The following is a 19,266-nucleotide window of genomic DNA, read 5'->3' as shown; positions in this document are numbered from 1 at the left end:
GGCCCGTCCGAGAAAACACACAAATCATAAACAAAGATAAGTCATGACAAGGACATTATATAATGTTATGAGTCTTATGACCATAATTTGTGTGTATTAACACTTTTACTTTTTTTCCCCACGAACTGAGTTTCTACAAATTCTCTCAAAAGTCTGCAGAGAAAAATCCTTCATTGGTGTTCTTTGTCTAGGATTGAAATTGAACTATTGATCTTATGCCAATGTTATTTTACCCATATGGATGACAGACAAGCTTTCATGCTAATGTACTTTATTATGAACTTTGTAAGTTATTAATATATCTCATCATCACTAGTTTTTTTCACCAATAATTTATTCCTCTTCCTTCAACAATATGCAAAATTAATATAACAGTAACAAACATAATTATTTCTAAGGATGCTACACAACCTACAATATCATTTGACATTGACTCATTTAATTTGAATTACCAAAATACAAATGAACCTGTTGAACAACCAACGGAAAATCACTTCTCATGTCTATGACTATGATTGTTTACCACATGTGTATGAATACAAGGATCCATAAAAGTTATTTGACATTAGGATTGTGCACAAAAGATTTAACAAAAAAATTAAAGTTGCCAGCACTTTTATAACATTGATGAATTGAAGTCAGGGAATACTTGCTGTATAATAACATATTGCATCATACAGAGGATGGTACAATTTTTGCACAAAACCCTGACAAGCTGGCATTACTGCAGTGTACAGTGTTATCAACAGAATGTTTGTTGATCACTGATAATGGTGCTTACAAAAACCTTCATTGATATCACCACCAGGGTGATCTCTATAATTCATACAACCTACAATACAAGCTCTACTACAGAACCTAAAGAGTACAAGGTACAATCCATGCAAATCTATATCAATTACTCAGTTAATCTGAGTCAGGTTGATTAACCAAAGTGTTTAGCAACTAGTGTCCATCCACATACTTACAATATTTCAACTAAAAGCAAACAATGTTACAATAAAAATCTAAATTTTCAACATGAAATGTTTAGCTTAATCATTTACATGCTTCTATGAAATTCATAATTACAAGTGCTGAGACTCTTTGCATAGTCAGTGTCTGTATTCCATAAAATCTGAGTAGAGATAAAATATCTTTATCCTTTGACATAACTTTTTACACAGCAGAAGAATCATCATATATGAAATACTTTATCATTTGGTTACTAGTACTTATTTCAATCAAATATACAAACAAGTTGAAACGACCCTGGATTTTCCTGTAGAATATGCTTCTTCCATACTTGTAACCCTAAACATTGGCCATTATGTATTTTGGAAGCTTTTTCTAAGAGCAACATCCGGGAATGCCATCTTCCATTTATAAACCATAGCAAAGTCTAACTGAGAACAGAATGATATGTCAAAGAACGACAGCTTCTTGCATGAATTTAGAACAGCGAGAGCACCGTCGGGAGACACCATACGTGTTCCTAGGATGTCCAGCTGTTCTAAATCCCTGCAGTGCTTGGCTAGGGCGAAGAGGTCATTGTCGCTCACGGTGCGATTAGCAGTGACAAACAGCTTTCTCAACAGGTGGCAGCTTTGTGCTAGGGACACGAAACAGCCCGTGTTGGAGCGCAACTCAGAGCACCAGCCTAGGTCAAGTTCCAACAGCAGGCTGCAGCCACTGGCCAGTGCCCTCAGCCCAATGTTGGTGAGAGACCTACACCGCCAGAAATCTACAGCCTTAAGTTGGGGGCAGTGCTGAGCAAGGTCAATAGCAATGTCATCCATGCCGTCACAACTCTTACAGCCTCCCAGGTTCAAGTACTCTAAGCCTGGGTTACTTCTGATAATAGATCTGACCGTGCTCCCAACAACATTAGTTCTATAGAGATTTAACCTTCTCAGAGAAGTGAAGTTTGCCACCTGTTGAAAGGCTGTGTCATGCAGATAGGTGCACGACGACAGGTCAAGCTCCTGTAACAGTGGACAGTTTACCCCTACGGCCCTTAGACAATCTGCATAGAGAAAACGAGAACACGACAGCCTAAGGCATGTCAGCTCACTGCCACAGTGCTCTAGAAACTTGATAAACGTAGGACCCTTAATCATGTCATATCTACCGCACCAGGACAGGCTTAACTGCTGGAGATGTGAACAACGGATCTGAAGGCACTTTAGTACGTAGTCGTCAACCTGGGACCAGTAAGGCTGTAAGTCTAGGCCAGTGTACTGAAGTGGGTCATAACAGTGGTGCATTAAGAAGCTACACGACAATGCTGTGTTACAAAGGCTGGGCATATCCAGATAACTTAGTATCAACTGGATAACCTCGCTAGGGAGCATGTCAAAGTAACCATTATTCCCAGGCGAACTTTTTTTGTCAACAAGCATCAAGTCCCTGAGCATATTCGCTGTTGCAGAAATCCCTGGGTCGGGGTAGAGGTGTTTGCTGGGAGGTTCAGACGAGTTCTGAAGTTCGTTACACTCGAGGATACCGTAGAGCTTGACAGCGTCCAGTTCAGTGTAGTATTCCAGCAGCTTCTGGTTGACCTCCAGGCGGATCAGATTGGTGGCGAACGAACATGGTTTGAGCGGCGGCGAGAACTCCCTGGGCCTGGCAGGTAAATCTTCAGGCTGCCCCGCCCACAGCGTCACCCATTCCACGTCCTCGGGAGGGTCAAGTTCCTCAAAGTCTTTGGGAGAGGTGTTGCATGCCAGGATCTTAACGACGGAACCAGGGTTGTAGGTTTCGAAGATGTCGATCCGACTCGGGTACACCCTCTCTTCAAACAGGAGTTCGATGTAGTCCTGGCTGCGGAAGGTTACTGGGCTGCGGTTGATGGGCTTTCTCGCTGATGGGCAGCACTTCCACCAGGGTCCGTAGGTGCGGAACACACAAGCCTGGGTGAAGTCACCATACCCCGGATAGACATTGGGTGGTCCAGCGAGGTTGGAGGCCACATAGGACATGCTGCCATCGTTGCCATACTGGGAGCTAAAGTCCACCACCTCGATTGCATGCTGGTGAACATACCCAGCTTTCACGTCCTCTTCATTCATGATATTTGTCTTCCAAACACACTTCCAGGTCTTCCCTACTAGTTGGGTTGCACTTCAGAACTGCTCTCAATGGGGCACAAAAAGGGCATGGTTTATACGTATACACGTAGATGATGGCACAACTACCCAGCAACACTCTTGATGAGTCAGCGAGGTTAATTTGCTTAAGATAGCCTTTAGTTTATCATCTCGTGACACATCTGTGTACGGCGGTGACCATGTCAACAAACCTGTCATCAGACGCGATAACACTGTGCACTGTCAGATAGCTCTCGATCTCAAGGCAAACATCTCAGCCATAAAAGTGTAGAGTTCTGGAGTATATGATGTTCATTTTTCACACAGTACTTGGCTAGAAACGTTTATTTCCTGGGAAATATAATATTTGCGAGAAGAAAGAGACATTTCTTCCCCCTCTCACCTGTCGAAGTGGTTGTTCCTGGAAAATGTTGCATGACGGGAAGTCTAACCTTTGACCGACCCTACTGCGCATGCGTGATACAAATTCACCCAGAGCATTGTGGGAAGGAAGTGGGAAACATTTGGGGACGATCAAGATGGTGAAACGCAAGAAGTCCCAAGTTTTGCTCGATTCTGACAGCGATGACAGCGGTAGTGATGAAGATTTGGACAAGGTGGGCCTCCCACCTTCTATGTAAACTACTGTAGACCAAAGTCTGTGAGGAAATTGTGTCCTGAGGGTTTGCGATGTCGTGAAAAGCAGCGCCTTCGCAGTGCGTGCTTTGTTGAACATGGCCGCCTCCGAAATCTGTATGCCGAGATTTTGAAAGTGACATCGTGCAAGTCTAGGTGTGAAAAATCGCACCGTCTCCCACACATATGACTTGACACTGGTGATCTGAGGTAGTCTTGTGATATCACGTAGGGACTGGGGATCCTTCTGCCACAGAAAATGTTTTTGTGTTGTAAAAATCCGCACCACATTTATTTATTGTACGAAGTCGCCTGACTTCAGACTTCACAATGAACCAGTGACATTATGTTGCATACCTGTACATACAATTTGCTCGACTTGTTCACACTTACCGAGCATCTCCCGCCCTTCCCACCTTTGCATGATGTGACCATTGACACTAAGAGAAACGTGCATACACACCCTGCCATTAACTTAAATGGAAGGATTATTTTGATGGTTTTTGTAAATTAAAGATTAACTGAAATGAAATCTCCTGAAATCTCCTCTATCATTCATATAAAAATTTGATCTTTTCTGAAAACATTTATGTAATCCTTAAATCAGTTCTCCGGCAAGAACTTGCTGAAACGGCGACCTAAAAATGTTTACTTTGTGCTCTTTGGTGGGACTAATTACGAACAGGCGTGATGTCACAACTATGAGTCCCGTGTAGCTAATATGGCTGCCTGTTGAATAACAACATTTTTGATGGTCCCATATCTTATAAAGGAAACATAATTCAGAGACAAAACTCGGTCTATCGAAAGAACACATACTTAACTTCACGTAGAAAAAATTCTATCGAATTCACAGTACAAATAAATGCTTTACGGGCCCTTGAAATTTATTTCATTCCGATGCGTGGATAACGCAAGCCCCGCCAAGCGGATCGCGGAAGCAAGTTCACTATTTTAAAACGTACAATAGCGGGCACAAACAGTCATCTCTTCTACTATACGCCAACTATAGCATTGACTTACATTTGCTTGAGGTACGATGCCCATGCTGTGCATTAATTTTAAGATAATTTTAAGGCTGCCTGTGGAAGCGTAGAAGTTTGTGTCCCCTGTCTCGAGCCTAACCGGGTCAAAGCTCAGCGGTCGCGCACGTTGTTTACATGGTGTACAGTGTCAACTACGTAGAATTTACAAGGGTTGGCATAAGAAATGCGAGTAAAAGTAAATTCCATTTAAAAACATGTGTGTTTGTTCACATTGGGTAGACAGTTCGTGACCCAAACAAATAAACAAATAAGACCAACAGTCCTTCAAATTAAGAACACATACAGATGATTTCGTGATAGCGGAAATCTACCGTAGCGGCGTCGCCATTTTGTCTATGAAATGTGTAAGCCTCAGGCATCTGCCCCAAAACGTTCTCTTCGACTTCTTTACTTGTAACGTTCCTCCAAGACGCCTTGGCCGTTTTTAGCAACGGCAAGGAACCCGTGGATTGTCGCCACCGGACTTACCGGACTGTTCTCGTGCGTGTTTGGGAGGAGACAGCGCGGGCTGTCGTGGTTCAGTGGCGCGGCGAAACTGGACCCACCGCCCGGGCCGGGTGTGTTTACGACGTTCCCCCGGACCTGCCACCGGACAGCCCGAATAGTTCCCGCGGACTCTCTCGGGCCTGTAGCCGCCGCTAGGACGAGAGATTCGGCCTCGACTAGCTGATGTTTTTGCCGGGCGTGTGACCGTGCCGTCCCCGGTGGCAGTTATAACTCTACTCTATAACGGGTCCTGGCGGGGCGGCTAGCTTGTCTGCCCGGTCCTCCCGCCGACTCTACGCCGACTCTGAGCTGCTCGGCCCTCAGCTGGCCGCGCGAAGACTCCTGAGATCAGTGCAGTTTGTTTTCGGAGACAAACTGAAACTAACGCCTCACCGAGAACATGTGTAATCACAGTAAAGATCGTAAGAAGAGTTCTTGAAGTTAGAAACACGGACAGATTTCGTGATAGGAAAAGCTAACTCAACATGACCATTTTTTTTGAAGTTGAACGTTGTTTGTTTGCTGGTTGCAGACGCCGCCGGCTCACTAGTTTTGACAAAACGTACACGTAGAATCAATGTAAAGTATCCAATCATCATCATTTCCTATTCTACCATGTTCATGACAGAAATCGGTGAAAGGCACAGTATAAAGGTTACCTTGAGTTTACACATTATAAGTTCTTTGTAAACACTGGATAAAATGGAAAGCTCTGCACAAACTGGATCCACGACCTTCTTGTTTTCTCCTTCTCTATGTCTGCCTCAGCTCCGTTACATTTCACTCGAGGGAATCTGTGTAGAGATATCCCTTCAGTGAACTGACCATTTTTACAGCTGACACCGTTTGGCCCTCATGCTACACAATACTGTCCGCCGCCTGTAGTACTACGACCTGGAGTACTAGAAGACGCCATTGTAGTGAACTGCACTCATAGTTGTGACGTCACGCATACCATTTGCATCTCATTTGCATTCCCTCTCAGATGCACAAAAACACACTTTTTGAAGACGTTTTAACATAACTTCCCGACTGAATAAGCACATGAAAACTATCTCAATTCAACCAAGAAGAAAAGGACCCATATAATCACCCGAAAATCATAGAAAATAGCAACTTTGAAACTGATTTCATGTAAGCTTTAAGATAGAAGAACTAGAGATTTGCTGCAGATCTTGACACTAGTAGTAGTGATACCATCTTCAGGAAAGTATCCCAGTCATGAATCCAGCTTCACATGCTTTACTTCGTGTTCTACAAATTAACAAGTTTTTGCTTTAACCACTGACTGTGGTGATATTTACAAAAGTGAAACAAAGAATGAATACAGAATAGACAGATGTCATGTCTTTGAAATTCTAGTAAAATTTGTTCTTCAAAGATTTCAGTCACACAATCTCATAGAAAGTTGAGATTAACTTTTTTATCATGTATTCACCATAATATATTCATAATATATTCATGAACAATAGTCAATAGTGATATGAGTGATTCAACCTTTTAATTTTGAATGTAGGAGTGGTCCAAACTGGCCAAGAGGAAGAGGAGTAGTCCAGAACCGGAGGAAAAACCAGCAGATCCCGCTCCTGTGTCATCAGAGTCAGAGACATCGGATGATGATGACGACGTAAGCTTTTCTAATATTGAATTTTTCTAATGCATTTTAGTCATTATTTGCAATAAAAGAGAATGTTTTTTGTTCCACAGTTAGTGTTCTTTGGTCATAAATGGTTTTACAAAAGCTGTCTTAAAAAAAGTTAAAATACATGATCATGAATAAGACATGTGAATCTGCCTCTATGCACTACCAGTGGACCCTAGATGGCAGTAAGAGTAAGAAGAAGGGCAAAGGGAAGGCAGGGAAAAAGCAGCAGAGACGAGCCCTGTCTGACAGCTCCGACTCGGAAAAGGACTCGGAACCTGAAGAAGGTGAGTTGTTAATCACAGAAATGTTGTTCTTATTTAGAGTAACTTAGAGTTAGACTTACTAAGTTTTGCAGTATTCTGGAATGTTGTCAGTTGTTTATAAATTAAGAGATGCACCTGTTGCTACACTTGCAACTTGTAACTTACAAGTCAAGATTTTTAGCAACACCACAGGGCAGGTGTGCTCAAGATACACATAGCAGATAAGAATTTTACAGCATTGGACATAGGAAGAAAAGGGCTATTTTGAGCACTATAACATCAGTTTATTGCTTTTACAGCAGATCTTGCTGCATTGATTCTAACTCGTATCTTTCTCCAGGTGAAGTCTCTGACTCTGATAGTAGCAGCTCGTACAGTGGGTCTGACTCGGGGAGTGGATCAGACAACGAACAGTTTAACGACGGGTACGACGATGACCTGATGGGAGATGATGAAGACAGGGCAAGGCTGGAGCAGATGACAGAAAAGGAGAGAGAACAGGAGCTTTTCAACAGAATTGAAAAGAGAGAAGTCCTGAAGACAAGGTTAGAAATAGATCTAGATCACCATTACTAAAGACAGTAATGGAAATATGTATGCCAGTAAGCACCTTTTGCTGATTGAAATGTAGGAAAATATTTTTTTACCATCATACCTTTGGTATGTATCTGTTCATCTACTTGATGCACTTTATTTTGAAACATGATAGTCTGTAATCATTGCCTCTCAGGTTTGAAATTGAGAAGAAACTCCGAAAAGCAAAGAAAGAGCAGAAGAAGAAGAGGAGGGAAAAGGAGAAGAAACAGCGCGAGGAAGAGGAAGCTTCTGTCACGGCCACACGGAGTAAGGAACGCAGGCGGACCGTCGACTCCAAGAAGGACAAGAAGTCTTTAGCCATTGAAGAACTCAAGGCACAGCGAGAGCAGAAGCAGAAGAAAAGTGGGTTCTTCGTCTAAAGTTCTTTCTTTTCTTGTCAAGTCCTTTTTCTTGAAAATCAGAAGACTTGACAAAGCTGTGCATTTTTGCCTTCTTTTGTCCCTGATTTCACAGTATGCGACATACTAGTCTCTTTATTTCAACTTTCATTTACTCTTCTATTTGTTTCTCCGTTTGTTCGTCATCGATTATGTTGTCTACTGAAGGTCTGCTTCTTCCCGGAGATTGGACTGGTCAGTATATGGACGTAGGGCCTGCTAGCTGAGACATTGTTTGACTTTGTCTTGGACAGAAAGTAGTAGATCTACAACATGTAGGCGACAATGGCAGACAACAAAAGGAAATTCTTAGTATGCACATTGAAATCTGCATGGTTCAAATCAAAGACAAAAAATCTTGTTGCCAAGTATTGACTTTAGAATTTAATTTGTCGTGTCATCGTGTCCTGGAAAATGAATGTGAGAAATCCAGGTAGCACAGAGCATCATGTTAGGATTAAAAGATCTAAAGTATAGTTCCTGAATATACATGCCTAGTTGATGAGTTTTGTCCATTTGGAATAAAAGAGGAGACTAGAAAGTTTTGAAAAGTAAAGTCTGATGTTGCATGAAAATTATAAAGTTTATAAAAAAAAAGGGTGTGTGTTAACGAGGTAAGGAACTACTTAAAAGTTGTATAATCTGCAAATGTCATTACACTTGTCACTTTGTTGTGGCAAAGTACCTCATAATGTATTCAATTTGTCAAAATTGAATGGGCCATCCAGCTGTCTGAATATTCAATCAATAGAAAAGATGAATAAATCCAAAAGCTACAGTTGAAAACATGTGACTAATCTAAGATCCTTTTCCCCTAAGATGAAGCCCTGCAAGCCAAGAAGCCACCCCTGAAGGCCAGTGATGTGTACAGTGATGATGATGACAGTGACAGTAGTTCAGATGAGTCAGAGGTCTCCAAGAGCGATGCCTCCTATGCCGTATCTGACCAAGAGGAGGAAGAGTAAGGAGATGTTGTTTATCATTAGTTTCAAAGGTTTCCATCATTCAAAGTGCCACATTTTTTCCCTCATCAAGTTATAGTAAAAAGAATTTAGTATATGTTTGTGATGATGTGCCTTTACCTTACAAAATTTGGGTGAAAAGAAGTTGTCTTTGTGTTTGTTTCGCAGGACAGAGAAGCGACCTCAGATGATTGGTAGTAAAGATGACATCAACCGAATCCGACTTTCCAGACACAAGCTGGAGAGGTGAGCCACATGTTTTTCAGTTTGTCAGTTTGTTATAGTGTCTGTCTACATTGATACATTTCGGTTTAGCTATGGTGGAGTATAAGCAGCATAACTCAAGAAGCTGCTGATGGATGTTCACAACACGAAAATGCTGTATATGCTTGATCCAATTAAATGCAAATATGCATTAATATTGAAAGAAAGTGAAAAGTCATCATAAAAGTACTACAAGGGATCAAATCCAAAACCTACTTGCACTTTGCAGTTTTTTTTTTTTTTCATCAATGGTAATTTACTGTTCTGATCTTTTCCAGATGGTGCCATATGCCATTCTTCAAGAAAGCAGTTGCCGGTTGCTATGTAAGGATCGGCATTGGAAATCACAATGGAAAACCTGTCTACAGAGTAAGTTTCCTCCAGTGCTAGTACTTCAACTGTTGCCATGCCTGTCTTTTCACCTCTGTTAGGGAGGCCAAAGTGAAAAGTTCCTGGGAAGCATGTTTGAAGGCACATTTTTAAAGATATAATCATCATAAACAATTCGTCTATATGCTGTCCATAGCTCTTACCAAGGTAAATAATCACTGAAATTTCAGAGACGTGCGATGTTGGGAAGTACTATTTTATTGATGTTGAAAATGGGAAATATCACATATTTTGCTTCAAAAATGCAGAAAAATTTGCTCACAAGTAAGGTTTAAATAACCCAATAATCTAAAAACTAAGTATTGTACAGGCTTCTTCTTGCAGATATGCAATAAACCATGTAGGGTCATGCTATGTACACAAGACTGACCTTGCCAGACATGTCATACTTAATATAATGTACCTGTAATTAGTGACATTGGTTAAAAACGAACACAAATTGAGGCCAAAAACAGAGGTGGAAAAATGAAATTTCTTATTTTTGGGTCTACAAAGCTGGTTTTGGACTCAAAAGATGCCTTTTAGTACCAAACACATGAAATGATTAAAAAAATTCAAATTCACCTTTTGATTTTTGTTATTTATGCAAATTTATGAAAATATCGAATTTCGCAAAAAATGCTTTTCTGACATGTTTGTCCTCTTGTATCTCATGCTTCACATCCCAAACACTCTCAAGAAGGCTAATACAACATAACCTATATCAGTGCTATCATAATCAAAGCAGACTTGCTATATATCATGTTCATTTCTAGAAATAAGCTTTATCGAAAATGACATTTTGTTCCGGTTCCTGAAATATTGTAACACATGAACCACTTCAGCCAACTCAAAGCACCACTTCCAGTAGATTTGGAACTTCAACTTTTCAATTACAATGTCACTATATAATACATGTCACAAGTGTTTGACAACAATAAGACAAAGCAATATATAACCTGAGAAAAGAATGCCTGAAGATGGCATTTTTGATAAAATGCCCCCCTCCCCATCCCAAACAATGCAACATGAGCCACTTTTGACCAACTCAAAATTGCACTTCTAATGGTCCTGGAGGCTCAGATTTTCGCTCACAGTGTGACATGATACTATATTCTACTTACATACTGCACAAAGAAACATATTCTATACATATCCTGAGAAATTAACACTTTAAAATGGTATTTTGGATAACCCCCCCCCCCACCAAAACAATGCAACACGAGGCACTTTTGACCAACTCAAAATTGCACTTCTAATGGCCCTGGAGGCTCAGATTTTCACTCACAGAGTGCCATGATGCTATATTCTACTACCATCATACACAAATAAACTTATTGTATACAGAAAAAGAGAAAATCATATTTGAAAATGTTTTTTTTTAACTGCCCCCCTCCAATCCGAACAATGCAACATGTCATGTGACATGGGCCGGCCGCTTCTTGGACGACGAAACTGAGCGAAAGGTATCCCCGTCTCTGGATTCACTGCTCTCTGCAGGAGATACAGAAAGAAATTGCATATTGAGCTATAAAAACATACAATACATATAACACTCAGTACAAAGCAAAGGCACCATAGTAATAAAGAATAGTGTCATATAAGTTTGTTCACCTTTTCTTACAGAAGACGAAGCTGAGCTAGAGGTGTATCCTCGTCCTTGGAATTGCTGCTCTCTAGAGGAGATACAGAAACAAAAGATATATTTAACAATAAAAGAAACAATATTTTATACTTAATAAAAATGTACAAACTTGAGTAAAATAAGTGCTTTAACTCAGCTCACCTATCGGTACGGGACAATGTCACTGAAGTTGAGCTAAAGGTGACTCCTCGTCGCTGGATTAGCTGCTCTCAGCCTCAGGACTGTGATCCCATTTATCCAAGACAAAAACATGTGTTCTGGCTTGGATCCTTTTACAGGTGTCTCGGTGTATGCATGCTTACTTGTAGCAAACATTTCGATGACATCCTTTTTGTGAGAGATGATGTACCCCTTGTCCGCCTTGACCTTGGAATGGATTCATCTTCAAGCCTAAATTGGATAAATTACAGAAGGAAGTAATTATTAGAACAGATGTAATGAATTTGATGCATGGTACTTAGGCCCTACAAATAATCAAGTCATTCTTTACGAGAAATTTGTTTTATTTTGAACCCTGGAAGGGTAACCATTGGGTACTAATGTATAGTAATGTGTTTCTCACATGTAAAGAACACAACAAAATAATTTCCCAAAATGTGAGGCCAAAGTTATCACTTACCCTACCACAGTCAGCAAATGAATTCAAAACCTAGATAAATAAAATTAGGAGTGAATCACGTACACTATATGTGGCTAGTTCGAGACCGGGATGCTACATGCAGAACTGTAAACATGAATTTCTAATCAGAATCATCGTGCGCCCCCCTCCCACCACCTAACACAACAAGAAAATGTTCTAAATTCGCCGTCAATTTGTGAGGTATAAGACAAAGAAAACCTACCATAAACTTCCCATAAACTACATACACGTGCTTTGATTGTACTTTGGGTTAAAAAATCAACTACGTGACCACAACTCACCCAAAAGTTACGGCGTTCCGGACAGCAGCAAAAAATGGCGTGTGGTTGAGAGTGTTGTCTTCCGGGTGCCTCCGGCAGACACTCGCCGCGCCGATGGCCATCGCACGAACATACTTGCTTCAAAAGTCATAAAAATCCACAGAAAGGTGGAAAACATTACTATCTACCTGTACATTCTATGCGGAACTGTGTATCTTTACGGAATTTTGTGCTACGACTTGTGGAAAAATTACCTATTTTCTACACCGCACGCACCAAACTTACACTGCACCACGCTATCCCCGCATGGGCAAGTTGGTTTCTCCCGAATACTAGCTTTCAGAAGCTGGTCGTGGATTGGCTGTGCGATTTTAGACAGCGAAGCGACGACCTATCAAAAATAGTATTACATCCAGGCCCATTCCGGGCGCGCGCACTCTGAAATACGGGTATAGGATTTAATACATAAGCGCGGGTGCCATTTTGAATACGCGGACGGACCGAGCGGCGTGAAAACGGCCTTATGTACAGTTTTCAATTTGCGATAAAACTTTATGTAGAGGGTTATACTTCACCAAACTTGGCAGAGTTATAGAACTTTTTACGTTCTTTCAGACTATGTTTTTGGATTTCAGAATTAATTCGATATTTTTTAGTGTTGATGTAGCGGAACTGCCCCTGGTGTTAACATTTCACTTTGGCCTCCCTACCTCTGTCAATTTTTGCTGATCATTTAAAGAGAAACTGGATGAAAGACAATTTATTTTTCTCCAGATTGCAGAGATCATCGATGTTGTGGAGACGGCCAAAGTATATCAGCTGGGCAGCACTCGCACCAATAAGGGACTCAGGCTCAGGTAGGTTTTTAAAAAGATCCTTCCCGCCCTTTCATTGTGTTGGGCATTGCACATATCAACTTCTATAGCCCTTTGGCCACACAGTGGTGCAAGCACTACATCAGGGGGCTAGTCCACTGGTAGCTAGTGATGTGTGTTTAACTTACCATACTCTTGCATAAGTGTTGAATGCTAAGCAGGGAAAGCAGTATGTACGATTTTTAAGTCCTATAGTATGACCTGGCCAGGGTTCGAACCTGCAGCCTCTCAAAGGAACAGCAAGCACACTACCCGGTTGGGAAAAGTTATATTGTGTCACATTTCCTGTTACAGGCATGCAACAGATGAGAGAGTGTTCCGACTGGAGTTTGTCTCCAACCAAGACTTCACAGAGACAGAGTTTCTCAGGTGGCGGGAAGAGGTAATTCATTCTGTCTTTACCCTTCAACCTACTAAGATAGCCGTTTGGCCCCAAATTTATACTGGCTATGGGGTTGGTCAGCAGGGAGAAGGTTAATTGTTGATGATCAGACACACAAGAAATGCTTTCCTTGTATCTTCTATTGTATTGCATTACATTGTATTATACAGTATGTAAAATGCTTCTGTATCCTTGTTCAAAGCAGTCCACCCAGATTGTTTGTAGACAACATCTCCTGTTACCAATCTTTCTAACATACTTAGACTATATCCTGTATCACCTCGAAAACTGAAGTTGAGTTTGGACCAACTTACACTGACTTTCATGTAATCCTTGTAAAATAGGGAAAAGAGATTAAAGCCTTTTTATTAATTTCTGTTAATACAATTTTTCTTCCCCCCCACAGATGATGACTAAAGGCTTTCAGCTACCATTTATGGATGAAGTGGACTCCAAGTACAATGATATACAGCGGGCACTGAAGTACGACTTCAAAGAGGATGATATTGAGGCCGTAAGTTCATATCTTTCTAAGTTGAGCTTAGAATGGTTCATTTGGGATTATAGTAGATTTTTAGTTCGAAAATAATATGTACCATTTTCTTTGAAATCAATAGCTCATTTCCATGATTTAACATGCTGCAGTGAGCTTGAATATTGCAAACAATATTGGCAGATAAAAGATGTGATCTGTGGTACTAGAGATGTCTTTAAACCAAGTGAACTCATTCTACCTAGATTGTTAAAGAGAAAGAGAGATTCCAGAAGTCGCCGTACAACTTTGCTATGAAGAAAACATCCCTGATGAAGGAGAAAGAAATGGCAGAGGCCACCGGAGACACAGACAAAGCCAAGGTGGGTGATATAGTGCCTAAACAGAAGTCTTCTTTTGTGTATTAGAAACTTTTTTTTCCTTGCTAACAGGCTCTGGTTTTATTTAGCGTATAGTAGGTAGACTTTGCCATTCCACTGTGCTCTTTCAGTGTGAAGCAACTGGGTAAATCATGTGTGAAAGGGTCCAAAATTCTATGACTTATTTAAGAGTTGGCCTTACTGTACATTACCTGACTGTTGTAATACAGGTACTGACAGACAAGTTGGATGAGCTAGAGGAAAGGGCTGAGGAGCTGAATCGTCTCCGGCAGAAAAACATCTCAGCAATCAGGTAATTTATACGTCTATCTGTAAATTCATCCGCATGTCATAGTTATTGCACTGCATCATGTGCTTAGGTTTACTTATTATAACTGCACTTTAATTGGGTGTTGGGTGTCTTCTTTTTAATTTCTGTGGAGGAATGTTGTTACCAAACCACCTGAAGATGGTAGCACTGGTAGGTTAGACAAGTATTGTTGAGCATGGGAGGCCAGTTTGACATAACTGTGTTCTTGTCGTTGCTTAGCTACATCAACCAGCGCAACCGAGAACGCAACCTGGTCCAGGCAGAGGAGGCCTTTAAGACGGAGATGCAGGAACTCAGAACCCAGAAGATGGACTGTTTCCGCCGTAGAAACTGCACCCCGACCATCATCAGCAAGGCATGTAGACAATCAAATCCCAACCAACACATTGTTAACTTAGATTCTAATAAACTGTTCCGGCTTAGAGTCCCTAGGATGATTCAATGTTGTGCCCTTGAGAAAGGCACTTTCTTGCTCACTTGGTGCCGGTAAAAATGAGTGCCTAGCTTTGGTTAGGGACGTCCTCTTGGATGGGATGTAAAGCGAAGGTCCTGTGATTGAGGAGAGCCACACCTCGAGCAATCTCACCACACTTAGCGAAAAAGGAGGGGTTGTCCCTGGCCAGTGCAAATGGATCAAACCTTACAGTCTGGTCTTACACAGCTTGTATTTACTGTACAAAACTGATGTGTAACACCTAAAGAACTAGTAAGTGTGAATTCACAGAACTTAAGTCGTTATTGCAAATTGTGTCTGTTTCTTCACAATACTAGGGTATTCTATAAATGCTTTTTCTTCTCCTCTCTACAGGGGAGGGATCCAGCTATGTCTGCAAAAATTGTCCAGAGATTAAATGAGATCTACGGTGGTGACGAAGGCCTGGCGGGACCTAACGTAAGTTGTCATTTCTTAGTACATGCCGATTGAAGAAGCTCAAGATAAGCAGTACCTTTTTGCTTGGGAGAGGGGAGATTTCAGGTGGGAAACAGTAATTGCAAAGTGTCCTACATGTCTGATATCTGCAATAACATTAATCTTGGAGTTTGTCTCTGACTCTCTGCACAGCTACCACTGAGCAAGAAGGGACTACGGTGACATAGGAAGAAAAATATCAAAATAATCATCTTCAAATCTATAGATGAAGTAAGAACAAAGCAGAACCAACAAAAGCTGCAGAGGGTTAACAAAGTGGTGGGTCCTGGTGTTGAACAAGGTGGGTGTTTGGGGGGATGTGTGAAGGTATTGACAGTTATTTGACAGCAGATGCCTGCTGTCCACTCCTCCACCTCACAGGAGCAGGTCCAGGTCACGCCGCAGCTGGCCAAGTCCGAGGTCGATGGGCCGGCCGGTACGGAGAACAAACCAGGGGAGGGGGACCACTCGGAGGACCTGTTTTCTGCTCACGACTTTGATATAAAGATAGACCTGGACCTACCAGAAAAGGGTATGTCATTTGACTGTCACTCAAGTGTGAAAATATGTTTGTTTTTTCTCAGTAGTAGTAGTAGTCAGTTCATTTTTACCTTTACCAAATTGCAATTGACAATAAGAATTATCAAATGTATTCTCTTAAGGTAGAGTTATAAATCTATACTGTAGATCTTAAAATCTTCACGGTGACTATACCACAGAGTTGTTTCAGCCACAAACTTGAAACACTACAAAAACCTCCTTTCCCGTCTTACCATGAAATGAAGTCCCTGTGTTTACAGCATATATTTATATTACTGCCGCAAACATTTGTATTTTTATTGTTTAGATTATCATTCATTATGTACATGTATTTGACTGACGTGTTGGGAAACAATGATGTCTGTTGCAGTGTTTGTATTGCCTTGTCTTTTCCCTGTGTAGCTACGAGGCCCATTAACGTGACCAAGGGAGCGGGGCCGCCAAAGGACGGTGCACCAAAACGATCACTCAACCTAGAGGAGTACAAGAAGAAAAGAGGATTAATTTGAAGGAACTCTTCCGTGGATCAAGGCTTAAAACTCTTGTTTGAAACCTGCTGACTGGTTACCGACTGGCTACCGACCTGCCTAGTATGATTTTTTTGCGGCAAATGCCATTAAAAAATTGTCCTTGCTAAATTCTGAATGAACAGTTCAAAACTGAATTTATCTTATGGATGATTATCAAAGTTTAAGTGTGAACGATCATATGAGGAGTGACCTAAATTTTGCAGTAGGTATTTGTACAAAAAAAATAATGAACCATACACTTACCCCTGGCCAGTTTTATTATCCTGTACTCAGTCAATAAGAAGTTAAGACCTTGATGCAAAATGCCTATATTGTAGTGTGATGTGTCCATTGTTCTTGTAAATGAAGTGTATTTGTATCTAGAAGGTTGTCTTTTGTACTCACTTAAAACTTATTTCTGTATATTGAATGCAAACATTACACATGATAAGTAACTGCTATTACCCAGGACACTGTATATATGTTAAAGTGAACACTAAGTCTTGTTATTTTTCTTTATTCAACAAGTTAGGGATGTCTTTACAGTGGGTGACATTTGCTTAACTGTAAAACTAGTTTTGGGGTGTTTGTTTTATTGTGATGACAGCATACGATGGTTGTACATGTATATTGCAGCCCAGCTGCACAATGTGAGTAGGAAATACATGTAGCATGAACTATTTTCACCTCCCCAGTTCATATGTCCTTACACATTGGATCTCCACAGTGCTTTTGTATGGATTTTGCAAGTTTAAACTAAAAGTAACTGTAGCATTCATAGTCCCTAGGTAGTCCAGTGTCCAAACAGAGCTGATGCATTGTTGCAGTTTTAGTGCTGTGTGCACACAAAAATGCTGTGCTTTAACAATTCCGTCATCATGTATAACATCATCAATCTGTGTCAAACAAATTATTCCCTTATGTCACCTTAAACACTGTGGTTTCTGCTATAAATCCAGAAGAACAAGTCAGCAATGTCAGTTACGTGCCCATTGTAGCAACCTTCCATAATAAAGTACATCTTTGATTTTGTACATTACTTGTGATATAGATGCAATGTATATAAGTTCCTGTTTCAAGACGTATGTCAAAACTAAACCTCTCAGCCCGAAGAAGCTCATGTTATCATCATAAATAGCTTTGTAACACAAGAATGTACTACACAGGATTTGAGTCTTCAATTTGCCTACAGACATTATCTCACTAAACTGTGTTTTTGACAAAAATCGTGAACTAGCGTTTTTTTCAAGCTACTATCAACCTTGGCTTTACGTAAATTGCTGCTACATGGCTAACTTGAAACGCATGATAACAAGCAGGATTATTTTTCCAGTCCCAGTGTGTTTCTAGGTACGAGTAGTTGTTTGTCCTGTTGACACTTTTGCATCACCAAAACACCGTTTTGCCCTCCTTCGACTAAATTTGTTAGAGCATGCCATATCCTTACTGGTTTCCTAGTCTTTGGTTCACGCAGTGATTCTGTTATAATGTAATTATGTTAAAAGTTAACCTGACAATGGACAAATGCTTTGTTCAACTACCTCATGAATTAGTATTGCTAGGAAGTAAGATGTAGCAAGACACACATAAGACATCTTGAAGGAGAAAGCCTTCTTACCTTGTTAAGTAGACTCAAGGCTACAAGTTGAAAGTCAAAACAGCTGTTATCATTTCAAGTTCAATGCTACATTGGTTTTAACTTGAAGTTGAGCTTTTCTGTTGATTCCTTGTCATATTCCAACAGTCATCCTCCTGGTGTGTATCAAAAACAAGTAGGTGTTAGCTTACACGGTGTTCAATAGTGTTCTGATCAATGGCTGTGCCAGTGTACTAGTAATCAAAGGAACAACTGTTCTGTCTTCATTTTCATGCATATTCTTGAATACTATTAATCTAACCTAGAATATATACACCCTTTGAACAGTACTGGAATGATTCACAAGAAAGTTTAGTGTTCACACTAACAGAACCCAAGAGTCTGAGCCATCTTAGTCCAATCAAGCAATGTTCTTGAATGTTATATTACTTTGTTTTTGCTATTGGAATGGTGTGAATGGAACCGTAGATATTTGAAATCAGAACCAGAAAATAAGGGAGTGTATTGTTCACGGATGATAGACTGCTGTGATTTGGAAAGTGTGATGTGGCAGTGCAAGTGATTTCTTGAGGTCGTGCATGACAAAAGATCAGCTGGATATTTTGGGAAGATATACTTTTAATGGCAATTGGTTTATTGTAAAAGGCTTGATTGTCTAGGATTGAGTTATTGTTATCTGGAGATGACTAAACCATAGGATGAATAACTTGAGCTGTGTTTATGATATTCAGCATTAAACATTACAATAGGCTAAGGGCACCAGAATTTGCCTGCAAAAATTGAACATTGTATATTCGATTCTGTTTCTCTATTACATTGTATATAGGTTGAAGTGAAGTCATAGCCTTTTAAACTGCATATAATAAAGCTTGAAAACCTTTCATTTTCAAATTGGATGTGTGTTAAATTGAGTGGTAGCATGGTTGTCAAATTCAACTATAGCAATACGATTAAGAGCCTACTATGGAACTGAAAATCCTGAGAATTCATTATCAACTCTTCCAAAGTTATA

The 19,266-nt window shown here is 40.5% G+C and overlaps 2 protein-coding genes and 1 long non-coding RNA gene across 5 annotated transcripts; 1 reads left to right on the top strand and 2 right to left on the bottom strand.

The window, feature by feature from the left end:
- Positions 1 to 943: 943 nt before the first annotated feature.
- LOC136432625 (F-box/LRR-repeat protein 4-like) lies at positions 944 to 3,529 on the bottom strand. Its single transcript, XM_066424046.1, has 2 exons — positions 3,472 to 3,529; positions 944 to 3,110 (listed from the first exon to the last, which is right to left on the bottom strand). The coding sequence occupies exon 2, from the start codon at positions 3,048 to 3,050 to the stop codon at positions 1,308 to 1,310; it is 1,743 nt and encodes a 580-aa protein (XP_066280143.1). The 5' UTR covers positions 3,051 to 3,110; positions 3,472 to 3,529; the 3' UTR covers positions 944 to 1,307.
- Positions 3,530 to 3,550: 21 nt separating this feature from the next.
- Positions 3,551 to 19,137, top strand: LOC136432624 (RNA polymerase-associated protein RTF1 homolog). 3 transcript variants are annotated; one of them, XM_066424045.1, is made up of 18 exons: positions 3,551 to 3,685; positions 6,753 to 6,863; positions 7,048 to 7,165; positions 7,485 to 7,689; positions 7,875 to 8,083; positions 8,287 to 8,313; positions 8,938 to 9,079; positions 9,249 to 9,326; positions 9,623 to 9,713; positions 13,033 to 13,115; positions 13,428 to 13,515; positions 13,922 to 14,029; positions 14,254 to 14,370; positions 14,598 to 14,680; positions 14,918 to 15,053; positions 15,507 to 15,590; positions 15,990 to 16,140; positions 16,551 to 19,137. In XM_066424045.1, the coding sequence occupies exons 1-18, from the start codon at positions 3,608 to 3,610 to the stop codon at positions 16,655 to 16,657; spliced, it is 2,016 nt and encodes a 671-aa protein (XP_066280142.1). In that variant the 5' UTR covers positions 3,551 to 3,607; the 3' UTR covers positions 16,658 to 19,137. The 3 variants fall into 3 exon arrangements, with proteins under 3 accessions (XP_066280142.1, XP_066280140.1, XP_066280141.1); XM_066424043.1 differs by having other exon boundaries at positions 15,960 to 16,140; XM_066424044.1 differs by lacking the exon at positions 8,287 to 8,313 and having other exon boundaries at positions 15,960 to 16,140.
- Positions 9,917 to 12,724, bottom strand: LOC136432626 (uncharacterized). Its single transcript, XR_010755552.1, has 4 exons — positions 12,280 to 12,724; positions 11,500 to 11,748; positions 11,328 to 11,389; positions 9,917 to 11,207 (listed from the first exon to the last, which is right to left on the bottom strand). It is a non-coding gene; the product is annotated as an uncharacterized lncRNA (long non-coding RNA).
- Positions 19,138 to 19,266: the final 129 nt, after the last annotated feature.

The sequence above is a fragment of the Branchiostoma lanceolatum genome, chromosome 4 (genome assembly GCF_035083965.1).
Source record: "Branchiostoma lanceolatum isolate klBraLanc5 chromosome 4, klBraLanc5.hap2, whole genome shotgun sequence".
In the NCBI taxonomy this organism is placed as follows: Eukaryota; Metazoa; Chordata; class Leptocardii; order Amphioxiformes; family Branchiostomatidae; genus Branchiostoma; species Branchiostoma lanceolatum.
Note: the sequence above shows the minus strand (reverse complement) of the source record. Positions and strands in the feature narration are given on the sequence as shown.

Bases quoted from the DNA above. Each gene is read 5' to 3' on its own strand.
- LOC136432625 (XM_066424046.1), bottom strand. From the start codon at position 3,050: ATGAATGAAGAGGACGTGAAAGCTGGGTATGTTCACCAGCATGCAATC.
- LOC136432624 (XM_066424043.1), top strand. From the start codon at position 3,608: ATGGTGAAACGCAAGAAGTCCCAAGTTTTGCTCGATTCTGACAGCGAT. The intron at 8,314-8,937 runs GTCAGTATATGG...TTTTCCCCTAAG, and splicing joins TCTTCCCGGAGATTGGACTG to ATGAAGCCCTGCAAGCCAAG. The intron at 13,116-13,427 runs GTAGGTTTTTAA...TTCCTGTTACAG, and splicing joins AATAAGGGACTCAGGCTCAG to GCATGCAACAGATGAGAGAG.